At 45.1% G+C, this 22,453-nt stretch overlaps 1 protein-coding gene across 5 annotated transcripts in view; it reads left to right on the top strand.

The window, feature by feature from the left end:
• Window positions 1-22,453, top strand: part of Shroom3 (shroom family member 3) — a 296,424-nt gene that overhangs the window by 189,046 nt on the left and 84,925 nt on the right. Inside the window, exon 1 of one of the 5 annotated variants that reach the window (XM_087582880.1) lies at window positions 184-305. Within the exon in view, the coding sequence (XP_087439006.1) occupies window positions 229-305 (77 nt within the window). The 5' untranslated portion in view covers window positions 184-228. 5 annotated transcript variants of the gene reach the window in all.

The following is a 22,453-nucleotide window of genomic DNA, read 5'->3' as shown; positions in this document are numbered from 1 at the left end:
GTCTGCCTGGTGGTCATTTCCTCCCATCCCAGCCAGCCAGCCAGCCAGCTCTGTTGCTCGCTGCAAATTGGTGATGAGGCAAGGTTGCTGGGAGGTGCGCCTCCCCCAGGGGAGTTGTGTTGTTTTTATAACCAGTGCCAGCGCTCAATGCAAGGTGAGTAAGTGCCTGCCTCTTCCTTTTCCCTTGATGTTCTTTCATTCGGAGCTTGCCGCTGCACTGTTCCAGACATGGTGAGGAGCAAAGGCTGCCTGGCTCTCGTGCTTCCCAGATTTGGGACCCAAAACTCAAGACGGCAACAGAAGTTGTAAGTGAGGGCTTCACGGGCTGTTTCCTGTTTAGCCAGTATCCTTGTGAGGGCACTGGGAAAGGGCCAACACTCACCTCCTTGCTTCCTCTGGCGGAGAGACGGAAAGTGCTGGCTTGGCTCACAGTGTAAAACCGAGTGTACCTTTTGAGTCACCTTTGGGAATAATGTTAGGTGTGATGGTCTTTTCTCTAAAGGAATCTTATTTCCGGAAGTTTCTATTCTTAAAGAAACAAATGTGTGATTGTCCTTTCTCATGTTTGAAGATCACCGGTGATAGATTTTGGCTATGCGCTTTAGGAATTGATGTCACTGTTTCCCCACTTGCTTGGGACAATCGAGTTTGCTTTGGGTTTTAGCTGCTTCTTTTGTTGCCCTGCTGGCTTCTTTATCAGCTGACCCATAAAGGGGAATTTTCCTCTAGTGGGAGTCCCACAGTTGACACTCAAGGAATTTGCTTTACGTACTCCAATGGAGGTAAAATAATTCATCGGCACACATGTGCGTTTTAGTATACGTGCGTGCTCATGTGATTTTTCTCATGGCCGTGATCTCAAAAGACTGTGTATCTTTAGGCAGGAGGACCTGTTTCTCATTTAGCAGCAGAATTCTTTTCAAACTTGTAGCTTAGCTGAATCCGCTCTGAGTGACTCTTCCAGAAACCCTACCTCTGAGGTGCTTCTCCCAGATGGTTCCCATTCACCTGCTGGCTGTGTTGAACTGGGCACCAGCTGCAACCAGAGTTACTGTCTATGCCAGCTCCATTCTAAATGGGTGTGTGTTTGAGGAGACGAGTCATGCTCACTACTTGAGCCTCTAGAAGCAATGTGCCAAAACCACAGTGGCAGAAAAACCGAAACTGTGAGGCTGGGGAAAGGACCAGAAGAAAAAAAAAAATCAGAGTTTCTCCTCCTCATGGTATTGTGTTATTCTTGAGTGTGTCACCCTCTCTAGCTGTGAGCTCACTAGCCTTTGCCCCATATCTGAGCCGCTTGGCACCACAGCCATTGTACAGACAGAGAATGGGCGATAACAACAGGATATGGAGGTTGCCCGAGAGCCAGCGGTCAGCTGGAACTAGAGCCTAAGCCCTGGACTTGTGGCCAGCCTCTTCCTGCCTGACAAAGTCCAGCAGTATAGCAGGGGCACACACAGCTGTCCAGAGTTGCTCCAGTTACCATTTAGAGGCCCGGAGGAATGAAAAAATAAAAATAAAAACCAGGGGGTTCCTTGTATATGGGAATAGGTGCTATGGAAGAAGGAAAGAATTTGCAGTCCACATTCATCGATGGAGGAATCTGTTGGAACACTTTTCTTCTCGAGGCTATGATGTGTCCTTCAACAATGGCATAGAGTATTTTAGAGAATATAGACTCTCCTCTGTAGGAAAAGATCACCATTGAAAGCTAAATCATGAATTTAAGTCACTGACTGAATAGATATCCATTGAGTGTCTCCCATGAGCTAGGTCCTGTGACATTCGTCTTTGGGTCCTCTTTGGGCACTGCATGGTAGATGGATAGAATGGTCAGTCTTCTGTTCTGATGGTTTTCACCATCCTTGAGATTTTGTCTTAAAGAACTTGTCCCTTCTCTTCCTCCCGTGGGGCAGCCCATCCTATCCAGAAGAAACCTGTCTTGCTCCTCCCAGGGCTGCCCACTCACAGGAAGAAGAGTTTCCTTAATGACAACAGTGAGCATGGTGTGCCCATAGGGAGGAAGCCTTCATGCACTTTTACCTAGATTGAATCAGGGAAAAGTCTGTCAGGAAGAAGACACACCTTTGCCAACTCATGGGAGAAGCCTCTGTAGATAGCAGGCCTTACCCAAGCAGGGCAACAGCAGGTGTATAATTTCTGGGCCAAGCAGTCAGAGCAAATCTGCCTTCTCTCACTCTGTGGCTTTACTACCCTTCATCCCTAGTCTCTCAGGCTTGCCTCCTGAGATCCCAGCCTTGTCTCATGCAGCAAGCAGCCAGAACCTAGGAAAGGCACACCAAGTGCCATTCTGTATTGAATGCTCTCAATGCATTGGCCTCCAACCAAATGCAGACTTAGATTACTGTACCTGACCAGTTGGTTCACATTTTAAACAAATAGGCAGATAGAGGTGAATTAGGTAGAAAGGAAGGTGGAAATATACTCCAGGGAGAGGCCAGGGCTGGGGAGGGAAAACCGGTCAGAGCTGGTCATTTTGAGATCCTAAGTAGGACAGGATCTCAACATTTTTCAGATCCAGTTCTGCGTTTTTGACCAGCCAGAGGAAGGTGGATTTGGCTGGGAAAGGGAAGAGTCCAGCCCTCCGTGCTTTCAGTGGGAGCTGTTTCTTTGTCATTGTCTTCATCTCTGAGCCACCAGTGTGCTTTGTGCACCTCTAACAGAACACATGGCCAACCAAGGCCTAGCAAGTATTCTTACTCCCCCTCACCTAGCACGTGCCTTTTTGACTTTTTATGTTTTAGATAAGGTCTTGCCAAGGAGCTGACTGGCCTAGAACTTGTTATACAGACCAGCCTGGCCTTAAACTAAAACCCAGTGATCTTCCTATTCAGCTCTCAGATGCTAAGGTTGGATGTGGACCACCAAGTCTGGTGGTTAACCTGCTTTCTGCCATTCCTTTTCTTTGTGGGGCTAGGGATAAAACCTTAAATTCTCTAAGGAAGAACTGCCCCTCTGAGCTACGTCCCCAGCCTCTTCCTGTCATTATTAACATTAGTACTAGGGAACAAACCCAGGGTCTTAAACATGTAGAACAAGCACCCCCCCACTGGGCTGCATCCAGCTTGAACTTTGCCTTTTATGTCTGTATTCCCAAAGACTTACTAATGGTCTCGGTTGCTCGCTTTCTCTCTCTCTCTCTCTCTCTCTCTCTCTCTCTCTCTCTCTCTCTCTCGCACACACACACACACACACACACACTCATATACACTCTCATACACACATGCTCACACATATACTCTCACACACTCACATATACACTCAAACACACTCACACAGACTTATACACACTCTCATGCACACTCTCTCACACATATACACTAACATACATACTCATACACACTCACGCACTCTCAAATACATGCTCACATAAATACACACACTCTCACACACACATTCACATGCACTCACATAAACTCACACTCATACACATGCTTACACACTCACACACTCACATACTCTCATACACTCTCAAACACATATACACTCATACAGTCTCATACACACATACACTTTCATATGCATACACACTCACACACTCATACACATACACACACTCATACACACTCATACACATATACATACTCACATAGACATGCACATATACTCACTCACACACACTCATACACACTCATACACATATACATACTCATACACACATGCACATATACTCACTCACATACACTCACATACAAACTCACGTATACATACACAAAGAGGAGCAATTAAATGAGAACCAGGGCTAGCTTATGAGACACTGCAGGGAGTCAAAGTAGAGGCGGTTTGCTGCAAAGTGGTCTGAGTGGTCTGTCTTCCTGAGAGGACGGAGTTAAGAGTGGGCTGGCCAGTGGCTGGAGACAGCACCTCAGAGCTGAAGATGCTCTCTCAGAGCCGGGAGAGCAGTGGGTGGACCATGTAGTTAGAGCAGAGTCTGTGTTTGAAATACTCACGTATAGGAAATGTGGCCAGAGTGCAAGAAGACAAAGATGTTAGAGATATAAAGTTTTGGGAAACCATTGAAGCTGTTTCAGTCAAACCATAAAGAGATAAAAGGAAAGTTCAAAAGAAGTGAGTCTGACAGTGCCAGACAAGATGGGTTGGAGCATGTGGCGCCACAGGCTAGCACCTGGAAGGCATATGCAGCAGCATTCTGTACCCCATGTGGTGGAATTCCAAAATGAATTAGAGATTCCAGGAGGCTGGGGAGGTTGTGATAAAGGTATCATTTGTATCTAGAATTTTCCCTCCCAGTGAGAAGGGAAATAACCATGGCTAAGCGTTTACTCAGTGCTCATCATGTAGCAGCCACTGTCCTAAGCATTTTACTTGTGGCATCTCAAGTCACCCCTCACTCCTTTGAAGTGCTCCCATTATTCCCATTTGACAGATAAATCAACTGAGGCACACAGAGAGAGATAGTAAATTGTGCTGCATCAGACAGTCCCTAAGACGTAGAGCTGGCTTTAAACAGGATGTAAGGCTGTGCGGGCCCAAGTCTTAACCACAAATGCTCACCTAAATAGGCTCGTGGGAAGATTTACGATATGATGAAAGGAGCGCTAAAAGCGACGTGTGTTATCATCTCCCTGGGAGGAGATCAGAGATGCGTGACCAGCCTATCTGTCATCATCATTAATCGCCTACTCCAGTTAAGGAGATCGGCACTCTCTGGAATTTAAAATCCAATAGGTTAATATGCTTTTCCCTTTGCCTGCATGCGTGTGTTGGGGGGCGGTCTCTGTGTGCGCATGTGCACACGGAAGCCCACATCAGGTGTCTCCCTCAGTTGTTCCAAGAGTTTTTACTTAACCTTCGGATCACTGGTTTACCTAGGCTAGCTGTCCGACAAGTCCTGGGGTGTCTTCCTATCTCTGCCTCCCCAGAACTGAGATCACAGGCTTGTGCCAACGCAGTCAGTCAGGTTTCACCTGGGCGCCGGGATCTTACAAGCGCTTTACCAGCTGACCCATTTCCCCAGGTCCTTATTTGTCTTCTAAACATTGGTTTAAGGGAAAAAAAAGAATAATATTCAGTATAAAATTCAAATTTTACAGACATAATGGATATAGAGTGTTGGGGTCCCATTTAATCCTCACGGCCCCCAAGTCATTATCTATTTTTCTTTAATTATTTATGTATTTCATGTATGTGAGCACACTGTAGCTGTCTCCAGACACACCAGAAGAGGGCATCAGATCCCTTTACACATGTCTGTGAGCCACCATGCGACTGATGGGAATCGAATTCAGGACCTCTGGAAGAGCAGCCAGTGTTTTTAACCGCTGAGCCATCTCTCCAGCCCCAGTCGTTATCTATTTTGAGGTAGAAAAATTTCAGGCTCCTTTCTTTTGGAGAGCCTAGTGTAGTCTCAGTGTTTACGTGGTAGTAACCCTTTCTGGTTATTCTGTAACAGAAGCTTTTGTTGAGCTCATAAGATGTCCTGTCATGCTGCCGCACACGGCTTTGTCTTATTTTATTTCCTCTAAACATCGAATAGGATGTATGTGCACTTCGACTGGTACCTGGTCTAGATGCTGGACTTTGCTGCTCATCAGAGCCGTAGGTCTGATATGACCTACATTCTTACCTCAGTTCTACCTACTCTTGTTTCCTTGTGTGTCTTAGATATGACTCAGGAGAAGCCAGCATCAGTGGGACCGGGTTTTTGGTTTCTGCATAAATAAAAGCAGCTTAGTGTTTATCTAGTACTAAACTCTAGGGCAGCCAGTATTCCTGGCCCTGTCTCACAGATGGCAACACTGAGGCCTGGAGAAGCTAAGAAACCTACTTGCTCGGGGCCGTAAGAACTAGGAACTAGAAAACCTGAGGCTGAACCCGCTTCATTGACTCTGTGTACTTAACAACGCACTGTCTCTTTATGGCACATACACGTCTCTTTTCCTTAAACTGATTAAGATGCGGTGGTTTCCACAGCAACGCGTGGACGTCAATTGTAGAGCAGAAGTCAATAAAACTCCATTGCTTCTCTGTCCGGCACGCTTCACAAATACCAGCAGCCAAAGTGTGCGAGGGGAGGTGTTGTCTGAGCCGTTGGCTACTGGTGCTTTCTGTTGCCCTCCTCTCAAGCCACGGGCCTGGAATTTGATCTCTTGCCCATCAGCATCCCCAGAGGACCCATCCTTGAACCTCAGTAAGCATCAGCCAGTTGTTCCCGAGAGGCCGTGAACGGTGGCTCCTGGCCCGTGTGCTGTTTGCATTCTAACTGGGCCACAGGATGGCCACAGAAAGGCCGTATCTCTCCACACCCAGCAAAACCCACACAGAAATCTCCAGAGAGCCTAGCCAAGCCTTGGTAAAAACAGCCATAAAGGATTTTCAGGTTTTTTGTTTTGTTTCTGTCTATTTAAGGTACACTGGCTTAGGACACAGCTTCATTTAAATGAGCTACGTATGTTGCCTACACAAAGACATGTGGTCCCACGCTGCTGGGTACCTAAAACCACAAAGATTCGCACTATTTCATTATACCAAGTTCTGTTGCATCAAATTATTCTTCCTGTAATACGAAACATGACTTCGATATTTTCACCACTTCTGATACCAAGTGTGGATATGTTCCGTACCAAGAAATCCCTCTGTTCTCCAGACACCAACTGGGCATCCTTCAGTTCATCAACACATCCCTGACACGATCTACCCAACGTTAACAACAGATCCTGCAGGTTAATGGCTCAGTCCCTGTTATGGCTGGATATGGTATATCCCTCATGAGTTTATTCGAAGACTTGGTCCTCAGTGGGTTGGGATTGGAGATGGCGGGACCTTTGTGAGGTGGAGTTGTGTGGGAGATGGATGGGTCATTAGCCATGTGCCCTTGGAAACAATTAAGTTAGTTTTCTTGGGACCCTGTGGAGCTTGGCTGGTTACAGACATGAAAGACTGACCCTTGCTTCTTCTGTTTCCTTGTAATCTCTCCCTCTTGTGCACACCATGATACTGTCAGGATGCTGTCAGCCATGATGGGATGTGGCCCAGCATGCATCCTCCGGAAGCCAAGCATATGGGGCTACCTGATCTTATACTTACAGCTCCCCAAAGGAACTAATCTCTTTATATATATATATATATATATATATATATATATATGTATATATATATATGTATATATATGTATATATATGTATATATACATATATAATTTATAATTATTAAATTACTAATTATCATATTATATAAAATAATTAATATATATTATAATATATTTACATTATAAATTATTAAAATATATTATAAATATAATTTATAATGTGTCCAGCAGCAGGCCCCCACCATAACGATCTCTCCTCGTGGACTATGGGCTGGGTTGCTCCCATTGGTCTCAGACTGTGTCATCAGGAACAGAAGAGGATAGCTACTCCTGTGTTCTGCCTGGTGTCTTTCTATCAAGGGTGCTAACCTGGTTTCCACCAGCTCTTTCAAACAAGGAAAACCAAAGGGCTTGTTTTTCTCTGCCAGCTATAACACAGGGAGACCAGAACTGGTCATGGGCTTTTCATTTGTCACATTGTGGCATCCATCCTATGTCCCCAGCACACTTTTTGGTAACTGTATTTAGCTATTCATCTCATCTGTAATATAGGGATTGTATAAAAATATATTGTTTAAGTTTTCCTAAAACACTGATGTGCCCAAAGCCAGGGTGTGTCTCAAAAGACAAAGAAATGTCTGTGTCGTGTTCTTTATGTGGGTGACACTGTGCTGTGTTCTTTATGTGGGTGACACTGCGGTGTGTTCTTATACAAGTGGCACTGTGGCGTGCTCTTTATTCTGGTGGCTTTTGAAGCCCTTACCCTTGTAGCCTTCGTGGAATTGTGTTTCTGTGCATTTCTGCCTCTCGCCTTGAAAGGACCAGGTTTTTCCTCCACAGCACAGAATGTGGTACCCGCTCCTGACCACATCCACTCTGTATCTCTAGAAGGGAAAGTGAATTGACAGAGCAGGGATAACCTCAAAAGCTTTCTTTGGCTAGGACTCTGACTGCTGTGTATGTAAGACATGTAACGTCTCTGGAGAAGCCAGCTTATGTGAGGGGATGTATGAAGTCAGGGAAAATACACTGACAGGCTTGCATCTTTTTTTTTTTTTTTTTTTTTTTAAGGTAAAGTCTCCCATGGTCTAGGTTAGCTTCAAACTTGCTCTGTAGCCAAGCTTGACCTGGAACTTCTAATCTTCTTGCCTTCGTCTTCCACATGCTGGATTACAGGTGTGCGTCACCGTATGTAATCCTATGACCTGAACCAAGAGCCTTGTACGTGTGAGGCAAACATTCTATCTCCAGTCCCAACCCCCACCTTGTATCATTTCCTATACAGCATATATGTGGTCAGATCTGTCGAGGAGACCATTACAGAAGATGATTTTACATGTAAGGAAACCACTGTTAAACTAACAGTGTCCGTTAGTCGTCATGGAACCTAAATTTAAAAAAAAAAAAAAGGACAAAATCTTAAAGGCAAATGAATTTGAAATAAAGGCCAGCTAATTATGGTAGGGAATGTGTTGGATGAGAGTGGGTATGTATAATTATATAGTAATTATGGTGGAAACATAATCACATGCCACCAGCTACTTAAATATTTCGCCAGGGAAAATGAATCTGCCCTCAGCAGCTGCCCCTTCTGATCTCCAGGACCCAATGCTGACTTTGGAAAATGCGTGATACGATTTCTTCTTAGAAAGGGTGACCTTCCCTTGGCCAATTACAAGGCAGTGCTTTGGGGGATCGGAACCCATGCTCAGAGGGATAAAAGGAAATTGAAACTTCTCTCAGACGGAGATGATGCTGCCAGGAGCAGTTGAGATTACAGAAAGAACAAAGTCAGTTTTTAAAAGATTTCCTAAATCAAAGGGCTGCTCTCCCTCAGATGCCAAGAAAAGGCTGGGCCATTGTTACTGGGAGCAGTCATTCGTCTGGATCCCCGGGCGTCAGCCAATGCCAGTGAGAGATTTGGAGCGAAATCCTTTGAACTTATTGGGGGAAATGTGCCACATAGTATTAAATCCTAAAACAAAACAAACAACAACAAAACACATTAGATAAAAACATTTAGGAAGTCAGCAATGAAAAGTGATGTGTAGGACCTGTGCAAACACACACACACACACACACACACACACACACACACTCTCAATATTCACACACACTCACACACTCACACAATATTCACACACACATACTCACAGACACATGCACATACACACTCATACACAGTCACAATACTCACACACTCACAGACACACACCACACAATCATACACACTCTCACACACTCACAGACATACACACCACACAATCACACACACTCACAGACACACACACCACACATTCACACACACTCACAGACACACACACCACACACTCACACACACACATAACACACTCACACTCACACACTCACACACACTCACAGACACACACACCACACATTCACACACACTCACAGACACACACATACCACACACTCACACATACATACATATACACACACACTCATACACACATACATACACACACACTCACAGACACACACACGCACACACACACTCACACACACTCATACACACACACAGAGACACACACATGCACATGCACACACACATATACACAGTGTTGAGTATCACAGGACAACCTACAATACACACAGCAGCAGTTGCTGGGTGGTCAGATGGGTGGTCACCTTGACTGCAATTGTCACTTTGGCAAGCTATACACTGTTTAGGGTACTTTGTACAGCCATTTGTATTCGTCTGCTTGGGCACAGACCTTGTGGCTCAAGAGAAATCCATCTGCTCTTGTTCTGGAGATGGAAAAGACCATGCAAGACTTGGTTTCTGGTGAAGACTGCCTTTCTAGCTAACAGGTGGCTGGTTCTCACCACGTATTCATGTGACTTTTTCTAGGTAGATGCACTTGGAGGGGATGGGGACTTAGCTCTGTGGTTTATATTTATTTAATATTTATATACATTTATTTCATGTATTTATTTATTGTCACTGGGGATTCAACCCAGGGCTTTCTTGCCTGCTGGGCAGTGCTCTTGCAGTGATCTATGGCGTCAGCCTAAGTATCTCTTCTTGTTAGTGTACTGATCATTCCGATCAGGGCCCTATCCTGTAATTTAATTTAACCTCCTTCTCTGTGTCTCTGTGTGTACATATATGTGTGCACAAATACATGTGTAGGTGCATGCACATGGGGGCCAACTTCAGGGACCATTTCTCAGGTGCCATTCAATTTTTCTTTCTTTTTAAGGCAGCCTCCACTTGTCTGAACCTTGATAAGTAGGTCAGGCTGCTAGGCCACGGAGTCTTACAAATCCACCTGTCTGTGCTCACCCCCACTCTGGGGTCATAAATGCTCTTAACCACCAAGTTTTTGGCTTCCTTTTTAAAAAAAAATTATTGATTTTATATATGTGAATACACTGTAGCTGTCTTCAGACACACCAGAAGAGGGCATTGGATCCCATCACAGATGGTTGTGAGCCACCATGCAGTTGCTGGGAATTGAACTCAGGACCTCTGGAAGAGCAGTCAGTGCTCCTAACCACTGAGCCATCTCTCCAGCCCTTTGGCTTCTTTTTAAACATGGGTTCTGAGGTCAAACTCGGGTCTCCGTGTGCTACGGCTATCTTTCTAGCCCCTTGGTTACTTATTAGAGCCTCTTTCCCTCAAGTATAGATAGATACAGTGGGAGTTAGGGCTTCAGTACTTTTGGTGGGTGGGTGGGGTACAACCATTTAGGTAATAAAGCCATCTCATAATAAAGCAGTCAGTCTAGAACTTCTGGACTTGGCAGAGGGCTGAGCTTCTTGTACACCTGCCAATCAACAGAAATGCCTTGAGTAGGTTAGCTGACAGGAAGTGGAGAAACCTAAAAGGTAGGGTTGCCTTTTCTGCTCGGTCTATAAACATACTAGTCCACGCTATTGGGCAACAGTGCAGAGACCTCTACACTGCAGATTCACTTGACCCTGTGAAGGTCACTTTAATGGCCAGGCTGCCCAAGAACAATTTTCTACCATAAGCTACATACATCTCTGGAACACTAGGCATCCACCAACCAATCAGGCACTGACAAAGGGAGCTTCACACCTCCCCCTTTGCTGCCCCTGAACTTCTGCCCAGTTATGGTTGTAGAGGTGGCCAGTGGCATTGTTGCAGGATTGAAAATGTCTTGTAGTGTCCACCTTGGTCATTGCCACTTGTACCAGGAATTTTCAGACAGGATTCAGAGTGCCACATGCGAGCCTGGAAATCCTGGGATGAATGGACTGTTTTAGGATGAAAAGGCACAGAGACACTTCTGTGCTGCATACGGTAAGCAAAGACAAGTTCCCCCAGTGCTGGCCTTTGGGTTTGAGCTTGGCAAACAGAAAACGGGGCTCACAGGCATGAAAGATGGCTCCACAGAGCTAGAGACAGCTGGATGGATAAGAAGGCAACCAGGAGAAAGCTGGAGATAACTAGGAGACTGATTGTAAATCTGTCGCAAGGTTCAGACGGGGGTGGGGGGGGTGGGTGAGGCTGGGTTAGAGGCCAGGGTCGTGTGGTGGCTTTAGGACTCCCCATACTGATTCTGACATCTGGTCAACCTTCTTTCATCGTGCTCTCTGGCTCCAGACATGGGGAGGTTAAACACGCGTGCGTGAAAATACTAGCTGAATACAGACACGCTACAGGAGACGCAGAGTGGCTGTGACGGTGAGATCCCTGAGAAGTAGGTCAACCAGTGTCCTGTGCCACCGGCTTTCCTTACCTGAGCTGTGTCACATGACCAATAAAATTTGCCCAGAAGCTTGTCAGTTTTAATCTTTGTGATTTCCTATGCTCCCAGGAGGTCAGGCCCTCCTGAAGAGGGGTACCGGGATGTGAGTTTACATAGGATATGAAACACAATTTGATTGTTTTTGCATATTTTGCATAACTGACAGTATCAACTGATAAGCTAATTTCTTGACCCATGTAGTCCAAGCATTCTGGAGGGTGGTACAGGGAAGCAAGCATGGAGCAAAATATTGGGGGCGGGAAGGGGGTACACACACACACATACACACACACACACACACACATACACACATACACACACAGACACACTCACACTCAAACACACACACTCATAAACACACATACACACACACGCACATACACACGCACATACACACACACTCATAAACACACATACACACCACACACATATACACATACACACACATACACACACACACTCAAACACATACACTCATAAACACACATACACACACATGCACACATACACACACACTCAAACACACACTCATAAACACACACACCACACACACATACATACACACACACTCTCACTCAAACACACACACATTCATAAACACACACACACACATACCACACACACCACACAAACACACACACACACACACATACACACACGTACGTATGAATGTGGTTCAGAGAAAGTTGGAAGAAAGGGCCATGCATTATACTCTACTAATTCTGAATAGGGTTTTTATTTCAAGTATTACTTATAAAGTAAGATTGAACCCCCCTTAGTTCTGATGCTGGGAATTGAGCTAATACTATGCAAAGTAGTTAACAAACTAAAGTGTAGACATACTGTCTGGTTTCTCTTTAGTCTGGCTGTCATTTCTACTGCTGTCCAACTGAGTTCCAGGCTTAAAAACCCTATACTGTGGGTTTTCTCTGTGCCAGACTGTTTCAGAACTTGAAGCAGGGTCTCATTATGTAGCCCTGGCTGTCCGTAAGTTCAGTGTAGAAACCACTTTGACCTTGAATTGACAGGCATCCACCCTCTCTGCCTCCTGAGTGTTAGGATTAAGGGTGTGGAACACCTCACTGAGCTGGTGTGAAATTTTCCACGTGGGCATCATTAATATCTTAGGCTAGGTAGGTCTTTGTCGTGTAGGAACGGGGGCTGCCCCAGGCGTTGCACACTACTTAGGAGTGTCCCTGATTTCTGTAATTGATATCCCACCTGTGACAAGCCAAGTGTCTCCAGATACATGCAGAATTGCACTGAGAATCAAAGTTGCCCCTGGCTGCAAACCACTGTTAGAGACACACGAGTGTTTGTGACGGGATGTCATATATGGAAAAGTGGTGAGCCAGGGGGTCCTACTGTCTTCATTCCTGTTCTTGTTTCTTAAACCTTTTTATGTGTTGTGAGTTGTGCTGGGATATAGAGATATAAGAAAAAGTAAGTCGTGGTCTTTACTGAAAGAGAAGAGTCTAATAGAGGATCAAACTTACAAATAAATTACCAATCAGAGAGGTGAATACAGTGAAACAGACAGGCAAAGGGACAGGAGACGTGCATTCTTCATGGTCAGGGGCAGGGGGTTGCTGGGAGCAATTCCCAGGGACATTAAGGGTTTCCAGGGAATGCGGAAAGTTGGGAGAAGGGCACAGATTACTTCATGTGCCCTCTGTACTTCATCGTAGACCAGTGGTTCGCAACCCTTCCAATGCGCAACCCTTTAATACAGTCTCTCCTGCTGTGGTGACCCCCAGCCATCGCCATAGTTACTTTTGTTGCCACTTCATAACTGTAGTTTTGCAGGAGTAGCGTGAATTGCAATGTAAATATTTTTGGAGACAGAGGTTCGCCAAAGGGGTTGAGACCCACAGGTTGAGAACTACTGTTCTTAATCGCAGGACGCCACTGAAGGGTTTCAAATGTGTGTGCAGAGAGTGGGTGTTTACATTGCAACTTGTGCTGAAGGAGATGAGAACGAGCAAAGGGTAAAAGCGAGTGTGCGGCCCTGGTTGGTATCATTTGCCTGTAAGAAGTGTTCAGTGAGAGCCATTGTTTATGGTAGCATATTAACTTCCTCCACTTTACAGATAAGAAAATCGAGGCTCAGAGAAGAATCAGTTGCACAGTGACAGCGGTGGGCTGAGGACTTGGGGCTTGTTTAGCTGACTAACGTCCTGTCACGCTATGTGCTTTGAGTGTGGTGAAAGCTGACAAGAAGATGCCTCCATTCAGAAAGAAAAGTAGACATGGAGATGCCCGGCAGGTGCTCAGTGGTTGAAGGAGGGAGACGTGATTTTTAATGAAGATGGTGCCAATATATTTACATATATTTTTTTCCTGTGCTCTGTATCAGGGAGAGCAAATAGCTCTCCACGCATTCTATGCAAATGTCACCCATGTGAGCTGCACCTCCAGCTGCTTCTCAGGTTCTGCAGGAACAAGTGAAGGCTTGAGGCACCTCTGTGCATTGTTCTGCTTCTGTATTTAGAGGTTCTCCCTGTCTCTAGACGCAAAGCCCAGGGCAGAGTTGTAATGAACACTTGTCAAATGATTCAGTAATTTATATAATATTTTAGCCTCAACATTAATTCTTAAGTCACCGAGCCGGCATGCAGCTCTGCTGTAAGATACTAGTTTGACCAGAACCAGGAATGACCATAGGAAGAAAAAAGGGAAAAAGTACTGGACTCAAGCTAGACATTTATGGGCGTGGCTAAGATCCCTCTGTGACTTCCCTGTAGGGTTGCTCTTTAACCTCTCTTTCTCCAAATCTTCACTTCAAAGCTCCTAGAAAAATCAAGATGTCATAATGCAGGATTTACTTACATTTTTAGAAAGTGTCCTAAAACACCAGCTAAGCCTGCCTGGCAGCCGCACTGACGGGGTTTGTTGGCAGAAAGTTGAAGAGCGTTTCTAGCCTGTGACCTGGGACAGCTCAAAGGACCTGTAAGGATCGCCAGGGAATGTCTCTGGTGTTTATGGCGGAGGATCACCTTTCATTTCTCTGTGGGGAAAGGAAGAGACAGTTCTGGGTCTGGATGGAAGATTCAGTGCTCTCCAGTTCCCCATAGTTGCCTGTAAGTGTTAGCTGTGTGTTCGAGACTCTGCTCACACAGGCCACGCTGCTGAGGGGACCTACAGAACTGGACGGGACTTGACCTGCGGTCTATGTTCTAGGAAGAGTGAATACATCAGAAAGCTTGCAGGCGGCCCCTCATCTCGTGTCTCTGCTTCTCTGCTTGGTTCTAGCCACAGGGAAGCCATGGGGATGTTTCTGGTGTATCTGTGGTACCAGAGTCTACTTACTGGTCCCAAAGCAGGGCTTGATTCTGAGTTCCCCTTTAGAAACTCTTAACTGGGCAGTAGATTGCTTTAATTATATTGTTCAAGGGGTTGGGGATTTAGCTCAGTGGTAGAGCGCTTACCTAGGAAGCGCAAGGCCCTGGGTTCGGTCCCCAGCTCCGAAAAAAAAAAAGAACCAAAAAAAAAAATTATATTGTTCATCCTCAGTTCAATTTTTAAAAACATGATTTTTAATTTAAACTTAAAAAAATACTTTATAAACAAGGATCTTATCTGCAGGTAACCTGACTATGGCTCTAGGTTAAACTAGTATCAGCCTCTGCTGTATTCTATTACAGACCAGATCTGTTTGAGGTACTTTTTGGCAATTTCTGATAACTCAGTTGCGTAGTTTGTCCTAAGAGTCCATCTCCATCTGTTGTTGGGTGATGACTGTGGGTGAAAGATCTTATAGTATCTTTAGGAGCAGAAGGGACTTGTATTCTCTGTAGCATGACCAGTGGGGGACACAGCTGTCAAAGAATGCTAATACTATTTGGAGGACATCTGCAGGACAGGGGTGTGTGCCTATGTCTAGATGGCTCTAAATGGTCTAGTCTTGGGGCCAAGGCTTGACAGGTCACCAAATGGGGCCTTGACACTATGTCACTGCTGTGTAATGGAAAAGGCACTTGTTCTTGCTGGGCCTAAGTATCCCCATATCTTAGATCGTTTTCTATTGCCACGATAAAGACCCCGAGCCAGAGCAGCTTGGGGAGGAAAGGGTTTAATTGGCTTCCACATCTCAATCACAGGCCATCATGAAGGGAACTCAAGGCAGGAGTCGGGTGGTGGGAACTGAAGCAGATGCCACGTGGGAACACTGTTTACCGGCTTGCTCTGCACAGCTTGCTTAAGGGTGGCAACTGCCCACACTGGGCTGGGCCCTTACACATCAATCATTAATCAAGAAAATACACCAGAGACTTGCCCACAGGGTAATCAGATAGAAGCGTTTTCTCGGTCGAGGTTCCTTCTTCCCAGATGGTCCAAGTTTGTACCAAGTTGACAAAAACCAACCAATGAAACTAAACAATGTATTAAAAGAAAAAATAAAGGACACAATAGCTCTTAGTTCAAGACTTGTGAGGAACATCACAGTTCCTAGTATATGATACTTGCCCAATAGGCATTTATTCCTGATAGTCCTACTGGAAAGAACAGAAATTTGCTTCTTCCCTCCCTCCCTTCCTCTATCCCCTTCCCTCCCTTCCCTTCCCTTCCCTTCCTTTCCCCTCCCTCCCTCCCTCCCTCCCTCCTTTCTTCCTTCCTTCCTTCCTTCCTTCCTTCCTTTCTTTCTTTCTTTCTTTCTTTCTTTCTTTCTTTCTTTCTTTCTTTCTTTTGACTTAGGGTGTCACTGTATTACTCAGGCTGGCCTAAAATTCTATACATAAATCAGTCCAGACTCCAACTCTCAGAGGTCCACCTGCCCCTGTCTTCCAAGTGCTGGCCTTAAAGGTGTGTACGTCCCACCACGCTCAGCTAGACATATGTATTTACATTTACGTCGGGCTATTGAAGAGAGGGCTCACTCTCAATATCAGCATAAACATGACACGTATACAATTTAAACATGAATCTTGAGCATTTTGTGTGAGTCCCAGTCATGGTGTGTGGAAGTCTTTGAAGTCACAGGACCTGGCTTGATCATGACATGTATGCTTAGGTAAAGCAGCTATTCATTGTGTATTTGCGTTCACCTGTTCTGAGTGTGGATGTTCGGTTACTGTCTCCTCTTCGCTCATGTGCATCCAGAGTGTGGTCTGCTCGAGTGAAAGGCTTGAGCGTGCAGCTGCTGAAGGTCCCCGTGGAGTCCCGGCTCTGTCTCAGCAGTGCAACAGTGACATCCATTGGCCTGTTTACTAATTAGAGAAGAAAGCTGTTGACTCTTGGGCTTTCAGATATATGGAGATATGGAGATATGGAGAGTACTTGGGAATTTAAGGAAGCCAGGCTAGCGGCTTCACAGCCTCTGGTCCCCTGCAGCCTGGGCTGGCTTCAGGACCCTTCTCCATTGATGTGTTATTAAGACCAGTATGACCTGTGTCATCTCTCTGGTTGTGTTGTTCATCCTTTCTGTGAGTTTCAAACCCTTCTCTGGATTGCAGAGTGGCCATTGGTTTGGGATCCACATATTGAATGCCCTAAAGAGGGTAATTCTCTTTTCTTCTGGATCTTTCCACAGTGATAAAGTCAAAGCCATTACTTGTTTTTATGGCTACCAATGACTGTTCCACACAGCTCGCAATAAACCCCACAATCACATAAACGCTGTGAAAGAGTTTAGCATCCATCTAGCTAAGGACAGAAAATGGAGCACCAGACTACAGAGCTCAGTACCTAACGTTCACAGGCCCCACTGGAAGGAACCCCAGTATCACAGACACTTGGGCAGCATTTCCAGAGGTGCCCTGAGGAGAAGACTTAATGATGAGATCAAAGAGAGGACTCCATGATTGGAGATGAGCCACCAGGGAGTGAGTAGCAGGCTCGTCCTTCTGAGGTAGACAGTAGGGTATAGAGCTCGTTTCTATCTCCATAGAGACTAGGTCAGAAAAGTGTATTCAGAGGGCTCAGATTCAGTCCTAGCACTCACACGAGGGTGCTCACTCCCATGTCCAAAAACTCAGGTCTGGGGGATTCAATACCCTCTGGTCTCCACAGGCACCTAGACACACACGACAGACACACACACAGACACAGACACACAGACACACAGACACACACACACACACACGCATTTTCAAAAACAATTTTAAAGCAAAAGGTTAAAAACAAACAAGACCTCTGGTCCAAAGAAGGCTAGAGAACTGAGCAGTACTTTTAACTGTGTTGGTACAAATATTGTTCTTTCTCCTCAGCATGGTGTGTGTGTGTGTGTGTATTGTGTGTATGTTGTGAGTGGTGTGTGTGTTGTTTGTGTGTGTTCTGTGTGTGTATGTGTTGTGTATGCGGTATGGGTATATGTTATGAGTGATATGGGTGTATTGTGTGTGTATATGTTGAGTGTTGTGCGTATGTTGTGAGTATTGTGTGTGTTGTGTGTATGTATGTTGTGAGTGATGTGTGTTGTCCTCATATTGTGAGTATTGTGTGTGTTGTATGTATATATGTTGTAAGTGTTGTGTGTGGTATGTGTATGTGTGTGTGTGTATGTGTGTGTATGTGTTGTGTGTGTGGTGTGGGTGTATGATATGAGTGATATGTGTGTATTGTGTGTGTGTATGTTGTGAGTGGTGTGTGTATATGTGTATGTTGTGTGTGTATGTTGTATGTTGTGTGGATGTATGTTGTGAGTGATATGTGCATATTGTATGTTGTGAGTGTTGTGTGTGTTGTGTGTGTGGAATGGGTGTATGTTATGAGTGATATGTGTGTATTGTGTGTGTGTATGTTGTGAGTGGTGTGTTGTGTGTGTATGTTGTGCGTATATTATGAGTATTGTGTGTGTTGTGTGGGTGTGTTGTGTGTATATATGTTGTAAGTGTTGTGTGTGGTATGTGTATGTGTGTGTGTGTATGTGTTGTGTGTATGGTGTGGGTGTATGATATGAGTGATTTGTGTGTATTGTGTGTGTGTATGTTGTGAGTGGTGTGTGTTGTATGTGTGGTGTGGGCGTATGTTGTGACTGGTATGTGTGTGTTGTATGTGTGTATGTTGTGAGTGTTGTGTGTGTTGTGTGGGTGTGTTACATGTATGTGTGCTATGATCCAAATAATAGCTAGACATGGACAGCTTGGGATAAAAAGCCAAGTGAATGGTCTCAGTTCAACACAAAGCCAAATTATCAAACATCTCTCGATTTCAAAACCAGGCATGTGGTAACCCTGACACATCAGACACATCACACTTACACACAGAAACAAGACCCAAGGATTCAATTTCCCACCGCGTCACTTCATCATAAAGTCCCTTGTGGAAACAATCAGAGAATTTGCAACAGCTAATAATCTGTAACTATTTATGATACATGGAGCCGGTCCCATCACTGACGCAGCTAAGAAGGCTTCTGGGGATAATCCTTCAAAAACAGCAACAAAAAATGAGTCATCTATGGAAGAGCCGCTCACACTTCCTTCCTCCTGGGCTGGCCACCTAACAGGAGAGTTTCCCAGCGTGCCTTCCACCCGCAGCCGCATCCCCCGCCTGGTGACTGCATGCCTATGTGGACTCACTGGAGAGGGTTCCATGCACCGCTCCCTGTGCCCAAGGCACCTGGCCAAGGGTCAGGACTAGGAATTCTTTCCTTCCGGCCATGCAACTATTTGGGCTCCTTTGGAGAAACTGGAGTCCACATTTAAAGCCTCACATGTCATTGTGGTGGTTGTTTTGGTTTAGAAACTACCATGAAGTCAGCTGGCGGTGGCCCATGACTTTAATCTCAGCACCGGGGAGGCAGAGGCAGGTGGATCTCTGTGAGTTTGAGGCCAGCCAGTAATACATAGGGAAACCCTGTCATGGAGCCAAAGCAAGCAAGCAAGCAAACAAAAACCAGAAATTACCGTGTTAAACAGAGTTTAACCAGCAGCTCTTGGCCGTGTTTAGAATCCTTACATAAACACCTGGGTAGAAACCCAGTGAACTCTGGGAATTGGGAAGCCTCTTATGATGTGAGAAACGATTAAATTCCAGGCTAGCCATAAGTGTATGCTTTCCTTGAGAGAGGCTATATGGAGTTGAATCCCCTTTCCAATTTATTTAAAAATACTTTTATTGACAGATAACTTACAAACTGAAATGTGTGTACCTTACTCCTGACGAATATACCCACCTACGTAACTGGATCACTAACAAGATAAAGACTGTTTTCAGACGGGGGCCCTGAGGCATCTGTTTTTCTCATTCATTTCTCCCTAGAAATGCTTTTACTTAGTCTAGAACACTTATCCCCCCTTCCTCTTCCTCCTCCAACTGTTGGGAATATGGGTGTGTGCCACCATATGTGCAGTTCTGGGAATCGAACCAGTCTTGGTGGATGCTGGGCCAACACTCTGGCATCCAGCCACACCGGTGGTCAGCCTCTTTAGAACATTGTTATCTGAAAGAGCATCATACTGTCTTTGGTATTTTCCACTCACCATTACTTTTTAATGTCAATCCTATTTGTGCTCATAGTTCATTGGTTTTGATGTCTGTTGACGATCATGTGACCTGTGTCCAGTCTTGCTCACTACCGTGAGCGTTAGTGAATAAACCTTTTATTGACACATTTTCCTTTCCCCCTTGAAATGGGGACCCGTAGCACAGATATGGGTTTGACTCTATAAGACACTTCTATCGTTGCCTGAAGAGGTTGCACCATCTCACAGTCCAGGTCCCATTTTCCCTTCTCAACCCATCCCAATTCTGGCAGTTGTGTTTTTTTTATTACCGAGAATTCTGCCCGACAGGATATCTGAAAGCTGCATCTGTAAGCACTCAACAATTGTAGGTTAGAAATCACTCAGGATTCTGCCGGGTTTCCTGCTCAAGTTCTCACGAAGGTGAAATCAGAGTGTAGATGGAACAGGTTCTTATCTGGAGGGCCTCGAGTAGAATCCACTTCCCCAACCATTCAAGTGGTTGGTCGAATTCCATTTCCTGGTTATCTGATAAAGTCTCCATCTTTTCCCCAGCTGTCACCATTGCCCTTGAGCCTGTAAGATTCACCCAGCCCCTTCCTGCTCAGTATCCTGCTGACTTCTGCAGCCAGCTAGAAAAGGAGAGGTTTGCTTTTCAAATGGTGTGCCCAGTCAGGCCCAGGACCACTTAAACAATCTCTACGTCCATTTGTTGATACTGTTTAATTTTTATTTATTTTATTTATTTGGCGGGGGTAGGAGGGCCACAGCGCGCATGTGGAGATCAGAGGAAAATGTCCTGGAGTCATCTGTTTTGCTGAGAGAGGGTCTCTCTTGTTTTTGACACTGTGCTGTGTCCTCCAAGTTTAGCTGGCTGACAGCGCTTCTGGATAAATCTCCTACCCACTTCCCCAACCCCCACACCCCATCCTTGCACCTTGCCATAAGCATTCTTCCTTTGGGCTCTATCCTCAGTCTCTAATGTCCCTTCCTAGTAGTACCTAAATTGCTGTTGGGCTGCGTTAGCATGGCATGAGAGTCTGGGCGCCATCTTTTGAATTTGGCACCACAGCACGCACATGCGCTTTAGGCACCACAGCACGCACATGCGCTTTAACACCAACATGCTTGCCACCGGTTCTCTTGCAGCTTGCGAGCCTGTGTCCAAATCAAGTGTCTCTTGTCTAAAGTGCTTGGGACCTGCAGGTTTCAGGCTTCAAATTGTTTCGTATTTTGGAATGTTTGGATTCACATAAAGGAGATACTTTAAGGACTTAAGTCTACACATTAACTCTTTTATGTTTCATATATACTTTCATATATACACTAAAAAAGAATCCCTCCCAAAAGAAGTTGGTCTGGGAAGTTGGGAACACACATGTTCTATAGGGTCTTAGAGAGAGCCTCTCTGGACAGGATGAGGGCATTTCCAAGAACTGTTACCACTGGCTTGTTTCTACCCTGTACCTCCTGTTCCTCTGTAGTCTACCACCAGTGCTGATTTGAGACACCTTGCCTGGCTGTCCAAACAGTTTCTTATCTGGCCTATATAGCCCGAGCATGCTTGGATTCCACTTCCTGGCAGTAGGAAACTGCAAGGTAGATTTACACAGCGGGTGAGCTACACGGGACTCTTGTAGTTACCAGCATTGGTGTAACTTCGGAGAATACCCCTTTTCTCACAGCTTATTCAAAAATTGGTGAATTAAAAATTGTATTCTTATCATTGTGTGTGTATTTCTGAGGTGTACGGGCATGCTTGAGGGGGGGTCAGAGGACAACTTTTGGGAGTCAGTTCTCTCCTTCCTCCATGTGTTCTGGGGATCAAACACTGGCTGTGAGGTTTACTGACCTAGTAACACACTTTTAACTACTGAGCCAGCTCACCAGCTTAGAAAATTAGGAATTTAAATAAAGAAAACAGTTTATATTCATAAAGTCCGGTTAGTTAGAAAAGCTGGTTTCCCATCTAAAGAACTCACTGGACTGTGGTAGCACACACCTTTAATCCCAGCACTAGGGAAGCAGAGGCAGTTGGGTCTCTGAGTTCTAGGCCAGCCTGGCCTACAGAGTGAGTTCCAGGACAGCCAGGAACCCTGTCTCAAAAAACAAAAACAAAAACAGAACAAAAACCAAAAACAACAACAATAACAACAACAAAAAACAGACCAAACCAAAACACAAAAAATACTAAGGAGCTCAGTAAACCATACATTGTCCAAACCTTTGTATCTCCTCTT

Source organism: Rattus norvegicus, chromosome 14, assembly GCF_021556685.1.
Source record: "Rattus norvegicus strain SHRSP/BbbUtx chromosome 14, alternate assembly SHRSP_T2T, whole genome shotgun sequence".
Lineage (NCBI taxonomy): Eukaryota > Metazoa > Chordata > Mammalia > Rodentia > Muridae > Rattus > Rattus norvegicus.
Note: the sequence above shows the minus strand (reverse complement) of the source record. Positions and strands in the feature narration are given on the sequence as shown.